The following is a 17,997-nucleotide window of genomic DNA, read 5'->3' on the forward strand; positions in this document are numbered from 1 at the left end:
ATGTTCATGTTTGCCAAGCAGGTTGCAGGAAGGAGTGAAGTTCCTGTCCTTAGTACAGGTCAAATATTAAATATCTTTTGTACAGTGTTTGCTTATACCAAGAGGCAGCTGTTTTGTTAACGGATAATGAATGTTTGTCTTAAAGGACACCTGTCCCGAGGCAAGGTTTCCTAAGGTAAACACAGAGGTGTGTTCATGCTGAATCCACAAACCTCTGTGCTTTGTCTGTTTTCTTCTTTCCCACCCCCAGTTTCCAAAATCACGCCTTGAAAATTTTGGCTCGGTTAAAGTCAAGTTTTCAGACAGGAAGAGGCGGGCTTGTTGCAATGATACCTGCTATGCCCCTCCCATTCCTTCCTCTTCCCAAGGACTTCCGAGGCCAAAATCCGGGCCCAAAACATAAAAAAAGTTAGCTACCTTCATGGCTTTGTAAGGCACGGAGGACGCCGTCCGCGCCCTCCGTGCCGTTCCGCCCGGTCCCCTCTGGTGATTAGCCCCCCGAAAGGCTGCGACCCCACGGTCCGGGTCGGCATCTTCTGCCCCTATAAAGATGGCCGCCGGAGCTGGCCACGGCTGCGCAGTCCGCATAGCCGCTACTGCGGCTGCGCAGCTCTAGGGCCAACCCTCCGATCCACGCTGCCTGTTACGTGATCGGGGGGTTGGCCCTAGAGCTGCGCAGCCGCAGTAGCGGCTATGCGGACTGCGCAGCCGTGGCCAGCTCCGGCGGCCATCTTTATAGGGGCAGAAGATGCCGACCCGGACCGTGGGGTCACAGCCTTTCGGGGGGCTATTCACCAGAGGGGACCGGGCGGAACGGCACGGAGGGCGCGGATGGCGTCCTCCGTGCCTTACAAAGCCATGAAGGTAGCTAACTTTTTTTATGTTTTGGGCCCGGATTTTGGCCTCGGAATTCCTTTAAAGGAGTGGTCAGGCAAAGTTTACTAAAATAAACGCTACTTACCGGGGGCTTCCTCCAGCCCCAAGCTCCCAGGACCTCCCTCGCCGCAACTCTGCCCGAAGCCGTTTGCCGGAGCTCCGATCCGGTCCCCGGCGATGTCAGAGCGACCTGGAGGTCGCTCTGTACTGCGCCTGCGCGAACGCCGCTGTCAAATACCACCACGTGGGCCGGAGCGGACTGTGCAGGCGCAGAATTACTGATTCCCTGTTCAAAAAGCCCGCTAGGGGCGTTCCTGCAGGCTTTCCAGAGCTGCCATTGGGCAGCGCTCTCTCCCTGGCCACGGCCCCTGCCACTTCCCTGCCTCCCTGCACGCTGAGAGAGATCTCTCTCCTCCCAGCCTTCACGACCCGCAGGACACGAAAATGAAAGTGGGCCACTGCGTCCCACAGGAGCAGCTGAGAGCGGCAGTTTTTGAGGCTACCTGATCCGCTCAGCCCTCCCAGGCTCTCTTTTTAAAGAGGAACTGTAACCAAGGATAGAACTTCATCCCAATCAGTAGCTGATGCCCCCTTTCCCACGAGACTTCTTTGCCTTTTCTCAAATAGATCATTGAATAGACCCCCCTGTCTGTATGGCTGATATTGTGGTGAGCCCCCTCCCACAGTGTAATGCAATGGCACTGGCAGTTTGCCATCTGTGAACCTCGTTGCATTGTGGGAAATAACGCTTTTCCGAACTGCCAAGCACTTGAGAAATCCTGTACATGTGAATGTGAGGAGGTGATTCTAGAGGAGGACAAAAGAAGACCATGTGCAGATCTGAGATTCCGGTTGGGTTGGTATCTGGAAACTCGTGAGGAGATGTACCGGGGTGAGAGATTATGGAGAGTTTTGTAGGTTAGGGTTAAGAGTTTGAACTGGATCCTCTAGTTATTTGGCAGCCAGTGAAGAGCTTGACAGAGGGGGCAGCAGAGGAAGAGTGAGAAGAAAAATACATGAGATGAGCAACCGAATTCAGTACAGATTGGAGCGTTGCCAGTTGGTTAGCTGGTAGTCCACAGAGATGTTACAAACATAGACTTTTCCGTTCGCGAATGCAAGCTTCCGCAAAATGTTCGATGGGCTGGCGAATTAAAAGAAAACCTACAAAGACTGTTTCTGGCCACAAAAATGATTAAAAAAGGTTGTTTCCAGGGGTCTAACACCTGGATAGGGGCATGCCAGAGGGGGATCCATGCCAAAAGTCTTACCAAAAATTACGGAGTTGACGCAAAGTTAGGTTTTAAACCCTAATGGGTAGAATGGGCAGAAATCACATTATGCACATCTCTGGGTGTCAGTGGGCTGTGGAGTGTCTCACACAGAGAGATACAATAGTACTATCAGAATACAGTGAAATAATAATGCACTGGAGTGGTTCTGTGCCTGCAACTTAATGAGGCAACAGCAGTAGTGTGCACACAGCTCGGGGTGTCAGTGGGCTGTGGAGTGTCACACACAAAAAAAACACAGGAGACCGATGTGCTAGCCCTCAAAAGGGCTGTTTGGGGTGCTTTCACAGCTAATGAGGAACAAGGACACAGGCCTAGCTAATGCTTTCCCTACATATCTGTAGCAAGTTTGACCCTGCTGTCACTAATGCTGGGAACACACGTTTCGTTTTTGCAGGAAGAATCGTTCCGATAGATGCCTTCGATTGATAAATTCTCTGCTCGATTGTTTTCCGCTCAAGTTTTAATAGAAGTCAATGGAAAAAAGATAATAAAAACGAGCGGAAGATAAGATAATTGAGCAGAGAATCGAATGGTAAATCGGATGCGCTGAGAATCGACTGCAAAAACCGTATTGTGTGTTCCCAGCATTACAGTCAGCAGCCAGCAGGGAATTGAGCCAATATGGCCTCCGCAGCTGCTTTTTTTTGGGCGGGGGGGGGGGGGGGGGCAGGGGTCCAGGAAGGGGTGCTAGCTGATTGGCTGCCATGTGTCCGCTGACTCTGTGAGGTAAGGGGTCAAAGTTTAGCTCAATGATTATGTATAGGGGGCGAATTGAACACGCCAAATGTTTGCTGTTCACCACAAATGCGAACAGCTGATGATCACAGAATACTGCTTGCCGGCGAACTATTCAAGCCATCTCTAGTAGTCCACAAAGTAGTATGTTACAATAGTCCAGATGGGATATTATAAGAGCATGTTCTAACATTTTAGTTGTGTTCTGAGTGAGTAAAGGATACTAGTGAGAAATGACGCTATTAATACTAATAAGCCCCCCGCTTGTTCCCCTCTCTCCCGCACAGCTTCAGCAGCGTGTCTCAGGGCACCCACGTCCTGTTCCGGGAGTACGGCTTTGTCCGTTGCACCCCACACAACCGCGCCTCCTTCCTGCGCCTTTTCTGGAGATGCTTCAGGACGATCGCCAAGAACGGAGGTGAGGAGAGGGCGGCGATGGGGGGGGGGGTCATTATGTGTAGGTTGGAAGACACGCTTTGATGTAGATTCCATCTGTGCTGACAATCCCGCAGTAGGGGTCTCAGTAATCTGCAGCTTTGTCAGCTTAGGAGGGATTTTATGTATGCTTCATCTTATAATGAGGCAATATGGACATCTAAGAGAGATACACAAGGGGAATGTCAATGGCTTGTTTACTTCACTCACATCTGCTCTTTATTCTCTTTAATGGCATCAATTCTGGTAGTTATGTGAGGTAAATATTTTTTGTAGGTAAAATACCTCATGAGGTATTTTCCTCTTTTAAATGCATAAAGTGCGGTTAAATATGAGGTATTTCAGCGGTAATCATGCTGTAAATAAATAATAGTAGTCTTTAATTGTCTTCCATAAGTTAGGATAGTCTTTGAAATATGTTTTTTTTATGAGGGGGAGGGGGGGAGGTGTGTTTGATTATGTAGCAACCTATGAAAATTATATTTATGGCATCCCTTATCAGAAAAAAAAAAATCCAGTAAATATTTAAAGTTTTATTTCTACTATTCTTTTCTATTACACAGCCTGAATAGGAACTCCACTAAAACAGCAATAGGAACTCCACTACAAATTGCAAAACGCATACAAATTGACTTTACCTCCAGGTATAGGCAGGTCTAAAGGTGGCCAAACACGATACAATAAAATGATCCAATTTTACATCATTTCGATAAATCTGATTGGCTCTCCTGAAAAAATCTAAAGCTTTTTTCTTCATTCGACTGAAAAAAATCAGATTTCCCGTTTTTTTCGATTTGAATCGATCCGGAATGCTAGAAATTTTTCTTCAATTTTTGTAGCAAGATTGTAGCAATTTTCTCAGAGTTTCCAATCATTTTTTTATCATTATTGGGGAATAATTGAACATATGTATGTGGTACATTGGTCAAATTTTTGAAATGTTACAATCAGTCAGAAAAATGGATTGCAATTCTTGAATTGAACAGATATTTAAAAGATTGTATGGTGTGTGGCCACCTTTAAACTGATCGGTAAATGATGTGCTAACATGCCCCCTAATTTCCATGAGACTAGCTATTTTCGGTAAAATTAATGCAAATTGCCTCATGAATTACCTCATAATTTACCTCATGAGGTAAAACATGACTAAAATCTACCAGAATTGCTAAATGTCATTACCTCATGAGGTAAACTACCTCACATGAGGTAATTTGTTTGATAACCCTACTAGAATTGAGGCCAATGTATCGGGCAAATACAAGAAATAGATTCATATGTGTGCAGAAAGGTAGCTGCCCCGCCCATTGCACTGCTGGACTCCCCACCGCCTCTGGGCAAGGTAAGAGGTGCCAGTTGCCTAGCAACCATAGTAGAGGAGTAATCCCATGTTTCTGTTGGTTACCAGAGTGACGAGGTAGCAGAATTATGATCTTTAGAGCAAGCTGGAACCTACAGTGCACTCAGGCCTGGGAGCTATTGCTGGTCGCAGCATTTTTGCTAGCGTTTTTTAAAGCGATTCCAGCAGCAATTCCTGTTGCTTCTTGTAGCGATTTTATTTTAGTGTCGGCAATTAAAAAAGCGAGTGCGATTTACCATTCAAAGCAAACCTAAAGCGGAAACTGATGGAAAAATGAATTGTATGTGTAGTGCAGATAACAAATATAAGATTAGTAGCAAAGAAAAGTTAGTTATCTAGTTTTTTTTTTTTTTTATAACATTGCATCATTCTGTCATATTTTCAGTTTAGAAACCACGCTCTGTCTTCAAAATAAAGCAGAAATAATGATCCTTTGAACTTCCCTGCTGTAAAACTTTATCTCAAGCTGTCTCTCACTGTTGGCCTTTTAAGTGTTTCAGAAAACAGGACTGTATTCAACCCAGTCAGGACCAGTTCCAGACCTTTTGCTGCCTGAGGCAAACTTGTGAGTAGGCCCGTCCTCCCCATTTTGAATGATCACACAGCACCTGACAATTTTCAACCCACGTTATAGCTGTGGTGCAAACAAAAGAAAAACACCCACAGGGTAGGTAGGTAGCCAAGTATAGGTGCCCCCTGTATAGATTAGCCAGGCTTAGTTGCCCGCAGTATAGGTAGCCAGTATAGTTGCCCCAGTATAGGTAGCTAGTATAGTTGCCCCCAGTATAGGTAGCCAGTATAGTTGACCCCAGTATAGGTAGCCAGTATAGTTGCCCCCAGTATAGGTAGCCAGTATAGTTGCCCCCAGTATAGGTAGCCAGTATAGTTGCCCCAATATAGGTAGCCAGTATTGTTTCCTCCAGTATAGGTAGATAATATAGTTGCCCCCAGTATAAGTAGCCAGTATAGTTGCCCCCAGTATAAGTAGCCAGTATAGTTGCCTCCAGTATAAGTAGCCAGTATAGTTGCCCCCAGTATAGGTAGCCAGTATAGTTGCCCCCAGTATAGGTAGCCAGTATAGTTGCCTCGAGTATAGGTAGCCAGTATAGTTGCCCCCAGTATAGGTAGCCAGTATAGTTGCCCCCAGTATAGGTAGCCAGTATAGTTGCCTCCAGTATAGGTAGCCAATATAGTTGCCCCAATATAGGTAGCCAGTATTGTTGCCTCCAGTATAGGTAGATAGTATAGTTGCCCCCAGTATAGGTAGCCAGTATAGTTGCCCCCAGTATAGGTAGCCAGTATAGTTGCCTCCAGTATAGGTAGCCAGTATAGCTGCCCCCAGTATAGGTAGCCAGTATAGCTGCCCCCAGTATAGGTTAGCCAGTATAGTTTCCCCCAGTATAGGTAGCCAGTATAGGTAGTCAGTATAGTTGCCCCCATTATAGTTAGCCAGTATAATTGCCCCCAGTATAGTTAGCCAGTATAATTGCCCCCAGTATAGGTAGCCAGTATAGTACCCCAGTATAGGTAGCTAGTATAGTTGCCCCCAGTATAGGTAGCCAGTATAGTTGTCCCCAGTATAGGTAGCCAGTATAGTTGCCCCCAGTATAGGAAGCCAGTATAGTTGCCCCAGTATAGTTAGCCAGTATTGTTGCCCCAGTATAGTTGCCCCAGTATAGGTAGCCAGTATAGTTGCTCCCAGTATAGGTAGCCAGTATAGCTGCCCCCAGTATAGGTAGCCAGTATAGCTGCCCCCCGTATAGGTTAGCCAGTATAGTTTCCCCCAGTATAGGTAGCCAGTATAAGTAGCCAGTATAGTTGCTCCCAGTATAGTTAGCCAGTATAATTGCCCCCAGTATAGGTAGCCAGTATAGTGCCCCAGTATAGGTAGCTAGTATAGTTGTCCCCAGTATAGGTAGCCAGTATAGTTGCCACAGTATAGGTAGCCAGTATAGTTGCCCCCAGTATAGGTAGCTAGTATAGTTGCCCCCAGTATAGGTAGCCAGTATAGTTGCCCCCAGTATAGGTAGCCAGTATAGTTGCCCCCAGTATAGGTAGCCAGTATAGTTGCCCCCAGTATAGGTAGCCAGTATAGTTGCCCCAATATAGTTAGCCAGTATTGTTGCCCCAGTATAGTTAGCCAGTATTGTTGCCCCAGTATAGGAAGCCAGTATAGTTGCCCCCAGTATAGGTAGCCAGTATAGTTGCCCCCAGTATAGGTAGCTAGTATAGGTAACCAGTATAGTTGCCCCCAGTATAGGTAGCCAGTATAGTTGCCCCCAGTATAGGTAGCTAGTATAGGTAACCAGTATAGTTGCCCCCAGTATAGGTAGCCAGTATAGTTGCCCCCAGTATAGGTAGCTAGTATAGGTAACCAGTATAGTTGCCCCCAGTATAGGTTAGCCAGGTAGGTGCCCCCAGTATAGGTAGCCAGTCTGCTCCTCCCTCCCTCCTCTACGACAGTCCCTGGCGCCCTCACTAGTCACTACAAGACCTCAGATCAGCGGCTACCTGCTGCGCCGAGTGATAAAGGAACAGGAGAGCGGTTTCTGTAGTGGTCTTGTAGCGGCTAGCGAGGAGGCGGGGGACTGTCCTAGAGGAGGCGGCCGCTGCTCAGGGGGTAAAACGGTCTGCAGCTGCGGGGAGGGAAGTGGGTGGGATGCTGCTCTTGTGTCCCGCCGCCTGATGGACACCATTTACCTGGCATCATGAGCGGACCGCCCCTGGACCCAGCAGGTCGAAGAGCTCCGAAAAGCACTTTTCCATAGATAACTGAAGTTTTTTTATCCCTTCCTGTACTGGAAACAATATGGGACCCATATCAGTGCTACTAATGCTCTACATTGACTTCCAAAAGTATTCGGCCCCCTTGAAGTTTTCCACATTTTGTCACATTACTGCCACAAACATGAATCAATTTTATTGGAATTCCACGTAAAAGACCAATACAAAGTGGTGTACATGTGAGAAGTGGAACGAAAATCATACATGATTCCAAACATTTTTTACAAATCAATAACTGCAAAGTGGGGTGTGCGTAATTATTCAGCCCCCTTTGGTCTGAGTGCAGTCAGTTGCCCATAGACATTGCCTGATGAGTGCTAATGACTAAATAGAGTGCACCTGTGTGTAATCTAATGTCAGTACAAATACAGCTGCTCTGCGACGGCCTCAGAGGTTGTCTAAGAGAATCTTGGGAGCAACAACACCATGAAGTCCAAAGAACACACCAGACAGGTCAGGGATCAAGTTATTGAGAAATGTAAAGGCTTAGGCTACAAAAAGATCTCCAAAGCCTTGAAAATCCCACAGAGCACTGTTCAAGCGATCATTCAGAAATGGAAGGAGTATGGCACAACTGTAAACCTACCAAGACAAGGCTGTCTACCTAAACTCACGGGCCGAACAAGGAGAGCGCTGATCAGAAATGCAGTCAAGAGGCTAATGGTGACTCTGGATGAGCTGCAGAGATCTACAGCTCAGGTGGGAGACTCTGTCCATAGGACAACTATTAGTCATGCACTGTACAAAGTTGGCCTTTATGGAAGAGTGACAAGAAGAAAGCCATTGTTAACAGAAAAGCATAAGAAGTCCCGTTTGCAGTTTGCCACAAGCCATGTGGGGGACACAGCAAACACGTGGAAGAAGGTGCTCTGGTCAGATGAGACCAAAATGGAACTTTTTGGCCAAAATGTAAAACGCTATGTGTGGCGGAAAACTAACACTGCACATCACTCTGAACACACCATCCCCACTGTCAAATATGGTGGTGGCAGCATCATGCTCTGGGGGTGCTTCTCTTCAGCAGGGACAGGGAAGCTGGTCAGAGTTGATGGGAAGATGGATGGAGCCAAATACAGGGCAATCTTGGAAGAAAACCTCTTGGAGACTGCAAAAGACTGGAGACTGGGGCGGAGGTTCACCTTCCAGCAGGGCAATGACCCTAAACATAAAGCCAGGGCAACAATGGAATGGTTTAAAACAAAACATATCCATGTGTTAGAATGGCCCAGTCAAAGTCCAGATCTAAATCCAATCGAGAATCTGTGGCAAGATCTGAAAACTGCTGTTCACAAACGCAGTCCATCTAATCTGACTGAGCTGGAGCTGTTTTGCAAAGAAGAATGGGCAATGATTTCAGTCTCTAGATGTGCAAAGCTGGTAGAGACATACCCTAAAAGACTGGCAGCTGTAATCGCAGCAAAAGGTGGTTCTACAAAGTATTGACTCGGGGGCGAATAATTACGCACACCCCACTTTGCAGTTATTGATTTGTAAAAAATGTTTGGAATCATGTATGATTTTCGATCCACTTCTCACATGTACACCACTTTGTGTTGGTCTTTCATGTGGCATTCCAATAAAATTGATTCATGTTTGTGGCAGTAATGTGGAAAACTTCAAGGGGGCCGAATACTTTTGCAACCCACTGTATTTCTTAGCTGTACTACACATACAAATCATTATCTCATAAGTTTATTTTTGCTTTAGGTTTGATTTAACCACTTCACCTCCAAGGGGTTTTCTCCTTAAAAAAAACAGAGCAATTTTCACCTGTCAGCACTCCTGCCATTCATTCACCTATAACTTTGGGTGCCATCCCTAATTACAAGCCCAAAAATTAACAGTAATATACACTATTGACATGTTTAAAAAGTTCAGTCCCTCAGGTAACTATTTATGTATTTTATTTTATTTTTGTAAATTTTTTATTTTATTTTTACAAAAATTTTTTGGGGGATAACTATTGGGGAGTGTGGGAGGTAAGGGGTTAATTTTAGATGTTAAAAAATGTCTTCTAATGAAAAAAAGTGGGTAGATGTAATTTTACTATTTGGCCACAAGATGTCCTCGCGCATAACTTCCGTATGCGTAGCAAAGAGTAAGTAATGCGTAAGTAATGCACAAAGAGTAAGTAATGCGTGGATGTGTAAGTATCGGGTTTTGAGAATGGCAGCGCCGTCTCATAGACAGCTGCACACTCTAAATGAACCAAGTTCAATATTTTAATTCAAATAAAGTGACACATGCCATTCCATAGACCAACGATACGTTTCGGGGCCCCGTGGGGTCCCCTTTGTCAAGGTAACAAGCACAGAATGGTGACAATGTGAATAACAGCCAGACACCTTATAAGCAGTACACAAGATCATAAGCTCCTCCCCAAACCAATTTAAAATCACCACTGCTTGTTTTGTCCCCCTGCGATCCATTGGCATGCCATGACCCAGGATCTGCCCACTGATGCCCAATGGATCGCAGGGGGACAAAACAAGCAGGTAATCTTGCATTGTTCTTGTCAAGGGCATGATCGATCCTTTGTAGGTTTTGCTGATGAACTGTGTACAATCATTGTTTACATATGCTAATGTTGTACTGCAGTGGTGATTTTGAATTGGTTTGGGGAGGAGCTTATGATCTTGTGTACTGCTTATAAGGTGTCTGGCTGTTATTCACATTGTCACCATTCTGTGCTTATTACCTTGACAAACGGGACCCCACGCCCCGAAACGTATCGTTGGTCTATGGAATGGCATGTGTCACTTTATTTGAATTAAAATATTGAACTTGGTTCACCCAGAGTGTGCGGATCATTTGGATTCTTTTGTAAGCTACCCCGATCCAGCACCTCGACAGTGGTGTGCAATTCCATGCGGATTTGTCATAGACAGCTGCGGTAATTCACACGAGGACTTAGATCAATGAATGGGAATTGAGTTGCCATTCATTGATCTCCCGGCTAACGATTAGCGGAGGTAACGATCGCAGAAGGGGGGGGGGAGACATAGTAGTTACGTTCCTGCCCGGAGATATGGAATTTTGCAGGGAAGTAGTTACTCGTCCCTGCGGGCGGGGAAGTGGTTACATTTTCAAGCTCTGCAAGGGATCTTTAGTAAGCTCTGAAAAACTCTGAAAAATTGCTTTGAAATCTCTATGCATAGCCTTTAAAAAGCAATTTTGTGGCGATCCCATACTTAACATTAAATCACGATCGCTAGCAGAATGGTGCAGGCAATTTGGCCAAATCACAGTCGCTCCAATGGGCTCACCTCCATCCACTTTAATTGGCATAGCGATTTTTGGAATCTAGGGAAATCGTCTGTGATCCCAAAGCGCCGCTGAAAGCGTTCTAGCAGTGGATCTGCTGGTCCTTACAATGACATAATGAATACAATTTCATTTTTTTCCTACAATACATATTAACAAATGATTTAGTCAGTGTTTGCCCATTGTGCATCTCTGCGGAATGTTTGTTTGCTGAGAGTTCTATGCACCGATGGAGATTCTGCTTGATTGGCAGTTGTAAAAAGCCATTATTTCCCACAATGCAATGAGGTTCACAGACAGGAAGCTGTCAGGACCATGGTCATGATCTCACACTGTGGGAGTGGTTTCACCACAATATCAGCCATACAGACCCCCTGATTCGAGAAAAGGAAATGATTTCTTGTGGAAGAGGGAGTATCCGCTACTGAGTTGGATAAAGTTCAATCCTTGGTTAAGGATTAAGCATCCTCTTTAAGGTCCCTTTGCGTTTTAATTTCTAAAAGTTTTAAACTGAATGTAATCAGAGCAGTATTGGCAGTTTTTTATCTGGGTTTTTCCGTGAGCCTGAGTTGCCCTTTTAACCATCGAGAGTAATTCTCAGGGTGCCCAAACTTGCCGAATCTTTTATTCCTGGTCTTGGTGTCGTCCTTTTCGGCATGCGTAACGGCCCCCTCCTGTCTTTCCTCTGAACATCTTCAAACGTTTGAACAAATAAAGTGCTCAGATTCGGCAGTTTATACAGCAGAAATTCCCCTGTAATTAGGATGCTAAGTTTGCCGAGCTGGAACTTGTAGCTGGATGGAAGGAATGCATAGCACGTCACTGGCACAGGAGAGCAGGGAGCAGTGTACAACTGTCCTGGTAGCACGTCACTGGCACAGGAGAGCAGGGAGCAGTGTACAACTGTCCTGGTAGCATGTCACTGGCACAGGAGAGCAGTGAGCAGTGTACAGCTGTCCTGGTAGCACGTCACTGGCACAGGAGAGCAGGGAGCAGTGTACAACTTTCCTGGTAGCATGTCACTGGCACAGGAGAGCGGTGAGCAGTGTACAGCTGTCCTGGTAGCATGTCACTGGCACAGGAGAGCGGTGAGCAGTGGACAGCTGTCCTGGTGGCATGTCACTGGCACAGGAGAGCAGGGAGCAGTGTACAACTGTCCTGGTAGCATGTCACTGGCACAGGAGAGCGGTGAGCAGTGTACAGCTGTCCTGGTAGCGTGTCACTGGCACAGGAGAGCAGGGAGCAGTGTACAACTGTCCTGGTAGCATGTCACTGGCACAGGAGAGCAGTGAGCAGTGTACAGCTGTCCTGGTAGCATGTCACTGGCACAGGAGAGCAGTGAGCAGTGTACAGCTGTCCTGGTAGCATGTCACTGGCACAGGAGAGCGGTGAGCAGTGTACAACTGTCCTGGTAGCATGTCACTGGCACAGGAGAGCGGTGAGCAGTGTACAGCTGTCCTGGTGGCATATCACTGGCACAGGAGAGCAGGGAGCAGTGTACAGCTGTCCAGGTGGCATGTCACTGGCAGAGGAGAGCGGTGAGCAGTGTACAGCTGTCCTGGTAGCATGTCACTGGCATGTGAGAGAGCAGTGAGCAGTGTACAGCTGTCCTGGTGGCATGTCACTGGCACAGGAGAGCAGGGAGCAGTGTACAGCTGTCCAGGTGGCATGTCACTGGCAGAGGAGAGCGGTGAGCAGTGTACAGCTGTCCTGGTAGCATGTCACTGGCACAGGAGAGCGGTGAGCAGTGTACAGCTGTCCTGGTAGCACATCACTGGCACAGGAGAGCGGTGAGCAGTGTACAGCTGTCCTGGTAGAACGTCACTGGCACAGGGGAGCAGTGTACAATTGTCCTGGTAGCATGTCACTGGCACAGGAGAGCAGTTAGCAGTGTAGAGCTGTCCTGGTAGCACGTCACTGGCACAGGAGAGCGGTCAGCAGTGTACAGCTGTCCTGGTGGCATGTCACTGGCACAGGAGAGCAGGGAGCAGTGTACAGCTGTCCAGGTGGCATGTCACTGGCACAGGAGAGGGTTGAGCAGTGTACAGCTGTCCTGGGAACGTGTTACTGGCACAGGTGAGCAGTGTACAGCTGTCCTGGTAGCATGTCACTGGCACAGGAGAGCGGTGAGCAGTTTACAGCTGTCCTGGTAGCATGTCATTGGCACAGGAGAGTGGTGAGCTGTGTACAGCTGTCCTGGTAGCACGTCACTGGCACAGGAGAGCGGTGAGCAGTGTACAGCTGTCCTGGTAGCATGTCACTGGCACAGGAGAGCAGTGAACAGCTGTCCTGGTAGCATGTCACTGGCACAGGAGAGCGGTGTGCAGTGTACAGCTGTCCTAGTAGCATGTCACTGGCACAGGAGAGCGGTGAGCAGTGTACAGCTGTCCTGGTAGCGTGTCACTGGCACAAGAGAGCGGTGAGCAGTGTACAGCTGTCCTGGTAGCATGTCACTGGCACAGAAGAGCAGTGAGCAGTGTAAAGCTGTCCTGGTAGCTTGTCACTGGCAAAGGAGAGAGGTGAGCAGTGTACAGCTATTCTGGTAGCACGTCACTGGCACAGGAGAGCAGTGTACAGCTGTCCTGGTAGCATGTCACTGGCACAGGGGAGCGGTGTGCAGTGTACAGCTGTCCTGGTAGCTTGTCACTGGCAAAGGAGAGAGGTGAGCAGTGTACAGCTGTCCTGGTAGCACGTCACTGGCACAGGAGATCAGTGTACAGCTGTCCTAGTAGCATGTCACTGGCACAGGAGAGCAGTGAGCAGTGTACAGCTGTCCTGGTAGCGTGTCACTGGCACAGGAGAGCGGTGAGCAGTGTAAAGCTGTCCTGGTAGCTTGCCACTGGCAAAGGAGAGAGGTGAGCAGTGTACAGCTATCCTGGTAGCACGTCACTGGCACAGGAGATCAGTGTACAGCTGTCCTAGTAGCATGTCACTGGCACAGGAGAGCGGTGAGCAGTGTACACCTGTCCTGGTAGCGTGTCACTGGCACAGGAGAACGGTGAGCAGTGTACAGCTGTCCTGGTAGCGTGTCACTGGCACAGGAGAACGGTGAGCAGTGTACACCTGTCCTGGTAGCGTGTCACTGGCACAGGAGAACGGTGAGCAGTGTACAGCTGTCCTGGTAGCATGTCACTGGCACAGGAGAGCAGTGAGCAGTGTACAGCTGTCCTGGTAGCATGTCACTGGCACGTGAGAGAGCAGTGAGCAGTGTACAGCTGTCCTGGTGGCACGTCACTGGCACAGGAGAGCAGTATACAGCTGTCCTAGTAGCATGTCACTGGCACAGGAGAGCGGTGAGCAGTGTACAGCTGTCCTGGTAGCACATCACTGGCACAGGAGAGCGGTGAGCAGTGTACAACTTTCCTGGTAGCATGTCACTGGCACAGGAGAGCGGTGAGCAGTGTACAGCTGTCCTGGTAGCACATCACTGGCACAGGAGAGCAGTATACAGCTGTCCTAGTAGCATGTCACTGGCACAGGAGAGCGGTGAGCAGTGTACAGCTGTCCTGGTTGCATGTCACTGGCACAGGAGAGTGGTGAGCAGTGTACAGCTGTCCTGGCAGTGTGTCACTGGCACAGGAGAGCAGTGTTTAGCTGTCCTGGGCATTACACAGAGGCAGCATATAGAAGGCACTGTCTTGACAGGACAAGATTTAAGCCGTTGTCTCAAAATAAAAACCATTCCCTCCTGTTGGACAATATTTATATTTTGCAGTGTTTTGTTAGCATAGTCTTACCTTGGAAGTTGTAGGATGGGCATGTCAGGCCATGTGCCAAGGCAGAGGATATACTACAAGCGACATGCAGTATGTGCAGAGCCATGAGCCCCAGAACATTTACACTAATGAGGCCATGAGCCCCAGAGCATAGTTTACACTGTGAGAGGCGTGAGCCCCAGAGCATGGTTTACACTGGGAGAGCCGTGAGCCCCAGAGCAAAATAAGTTTACACTGCGAGAGGTGTGAGCCCCAGAGCAAAGTTTACACTGGGAGAGCCGAGAGCTCCAGAGCAAAGTTTACACTGGGTGAGCCCAGAGCTCCAGAGAAAAGTTTACACTGGGAGAGCTGTGAACCACAGAGCAAAGATTACATTGGGAGAGCCATGAGACGGAGAGCAAAGTTTACACTGGAAGTCGAGGGCTCCAGAGCAAAGTTTACAGTGGGAGAGCCGAGAGCTCCAGACAAAGTTTACAGTGGGAGAGCCGAGAGCTCCAGAGAAAAGTTTACACTGGTTTAGCCGAGAGCTCCAGAGGAAAGTTTACAGTGGGAGAGCCGAGAGCTCCAGAGAAAAGTTTACAGTGGGAGAGCCGAGAGCTCCAGAGAAAAGTTTACACTGGGTGAGCCGAGAGCTCCAGAGAAAAGTTTACACTGGGTGAGCCAAGAGCTCCAGAGCAAAGTTTACAGTGGGAGAGCCGAGAGCTCCAGAGAAAAGTTTACACTGGGTGAGCCGAGAGCTCCAGAGAAAAGTTTACACTGGGTGAGCCAAGAGCTCCAGAGCAAAGTTTACACTGGGAGATCCTTGAGCCCCAGAGCAAAGTTTATATTAGGAGAGCTGTGAGCCCCAGAGCAAAGTTTATATTAGGAGAGCTGTGAGCCCCAGAGCAAAGTTTACATTGAGGCCCCCTTAGCAGATTTTGACTTTGGGGTCCCCAGCACTGTGCTTCTTCCTTCTCGTTAAGGAAACCAGAGGCGACAGATAGAGGATCTGAACAAAAATGGCTCAACCTCTACTTCCTGTGAAGCACAAATCCCGCTCCCTCACGTGGACACGTGGTTTCTTCTGGAATGCTAGGAAATGTAGCCTGGCATCTACTGTTTTTCCTACCTTTAGTGTCACATGGCCACATCTTACTGACCCGCCCACTAGCTGTTTTTATAGAGCAGAGGAGGCATGCTGTATTGTAGTAACAAGCAAATATGGCCCGTGAAGCAGGTCTTCTGTCCTGCCATTTGCCTCTATACATGGTCTATACTCACTTGGCAACCTGTTATTAGAAGTCGCCATGCACAATTGGATTTAGCTGGGCTGTAAACTACTCTTATGTTTGGTTTAGGAATAGTTTCCCTGTATGTAGAATGTATGTCTTTGAAGGTTTATTTCAGCTGTGAAGTCCTCCCCATGGCGTGCGCATAGCGTGTGTCTCCATCTGTACACGGCCATCCCGTGGAATTCAGCCTTGTAGCCGGTGTTTATTTATGTTGCAAGATACATGTCAGCAGTGTTTGTAAATAGCACTGTGCAGTCACGCTCTCTACACATGGTAAACACACGTGACATCTCTCTTCTGACATACAGGATAATCCCTGCATAACCATCCATGTGGTTCATGATTCCCTTTCTCCACCAAGGGAAAAGTGGAGTCAGAAGCGAACGCAGCAATCAAAGATCATAGAAGGACTTTCATTAAAGGGGAACTTCAGCCTAAACAAACATACTGTCATTAAGTTACATTAGTTATGTTAATTAAAATAGATAGGTAATATAATCTCTTACCCACCCTGTTTTAAAAGAACAGGCAAATGTTTGTGATTTCATGGAGGCAGCCATCTTTTTTCATGGGAGCAGCCATCATTTTCATGGGGGCAGCCATCTTTTTGGTTGAAAGGAGGTGACCGGGAGCATGAGACCTATTTCCAACTGTCCTGTGTCCTGATCACCCCTCCCAGCTGCGCGCGCTAGGCTTCAAATCTCAAATTCAAAATTAACCTTTTGGGGGCCGACGTAAGTTGAATCTACGTCCAGCAGGTGGTGCTGCCGTCCTGACTGGACGTTGATTCAACGTCCGCTCTAACGAATCGTTCCGACACGATTGTGCACACCGGAGATGGGAGATTAAGCTGTCATATGATAGCTGACATCTCCCCTCAGTGATCAGCAGCCATCGCATATGGCTGTTGATCATGTGATCACTACAATCGCCGGCGGATCGTAGTGATCAATTTGACAGCTGCTGCGGCAAGGGGGAAAGAAGGGGATCCACTCACCTCCCTGCCGTTCCCGCGACAATTGGCGCTCCCCAACGCTCTTGCCGGCATCTCTGCTCCTTCTGACATCAGCGCCGGGTCCCGACTTGATGACGTCATCAAGCCGCTACCCGGAACTGAGCGGCAGTAGGAGCAGAGATGCCGGCCGGAGCAGAGGGGTCCGCCGCGGCTCCTCGCAGGAGCCTGGAAGGTGAGTGATGGCTGTTGCCTGCAGGGAGGACATCTGGCTAAAGGGGTGGATACACAGCTCAGCACACCACAGAGGGGATCCGGCTGCCTGAGCCCCCAAACGCGCCCCCCTCCCCCACATTTCAGCAAAAGCGCCTGGTCCTTAAGGGGGGTTAGGCGCCCGGTCCCAAAAGGGTTAAAAAAAAAACAAATTTGCACTAAAACAGCAGACGGAGAACAACAACATGAGAAATCCTATTATGCTTTGTACAGCATCAGGGGAAAAATGCCCGGGCAGTTTTCTCCTGTGCAGGTAAAAATGAGGCTTGGGTAAGAAAAACAAAGTTCTGATGCTGTGAAACTTAACTATTTGACATTCCTGGACGTGAAACTCACGTCCAGGAAGCCATGTGCGCTCCTGCGCGTCCACGCGGCCGATCGCGCGCGTGCACGCGCGCTCCCGGCCGGCGGTTTGTTAGCCAGTGAATCAGTGAATCGGGCAACGGTGCCCGATCACTGATTCCTCTCCCCCGCAGAAAAAGCGACAGCTTCTCTCGGAAGCTACGCTTTTTCTGCTTCCTATGTCGCTCTAAGCGTACGTGGTACGCTTAGAGTGACGTCACAGTAAACAACTCATGGCTGCCATCTTGTGGCCAAAAAGTAAACTACATCTAAATGTTAAAAAAAAAATAAAAATACACATATATTTCCAAAAAATAATACAATTTCAATCCCACCCTCCCAAAAATGCCCACATAAAATGTTTAATTAAAAAAAACAAAAAAAACATTACAATAAAAAAAAAAAACACAAATATTTACCTAAGGGTCTAAACTTTTTAAATATCTATGTAAAGATGAAATATTTCTTTTTTTTTTTTTTAATTATAAGCTTGTAAATAGTGATGAATGCAAAACGGAAAAAATGCACTTTTATTTCCAAATAAAATATTGTCGCCATACATTGTGATAGGGACATAATTTAAATGGTGTAATAACCGGGACAAATGGGCATATACAATACGTGGGTTTTAATTATGGAGGCATGTATTATTTTAAAACTATAATTGCCGAAAAGTGAGAAATAATGATTTGTTTCC

The 17,997-nt window shown here is 47.5% G+C and overlaps 1 protein-coding gene across 1 annotated transcript in view; it reads left to right on the forward strand.

Moving 5' to 3' along the window:
- CSTPP1 (centriolar satellite-associated tubulin polyglutamylase complex regulator 1) overlaps positions 1-17,997 on the forward strand; it is a 198,211-nt gene that overhangs the window by 102,297 nt on the left and 77,917 nt on the right. Inside the window, exon 3 of the mRNA XM_068261540.1 lies at positions 3,194-3,324. Within this exon, the coding sequence (XP_068117641.1) occupies positions 3,194-3,324 (131 nt within the window). The remainder of the gene's footprint in view (positions 1-3,193; positions 3,325-17,997) is intronic.

This window comes from Hyperolius riggenbachi, chromosome 11 (genome assembly GCF_040937935.1).
Source record: "Hyperolius riggenbachi isolate aHypRig1 chromosome 11, aHypRig1.pri, whole genome shotgun sequence".
Taxonomy (NCBI): domain Eukaryota; kingdom Metazoa; phylum Chordata; class Amphibia; order Anura; family Hyperoliidae; genus Hyperolius; species Hyperolius riggenbachi.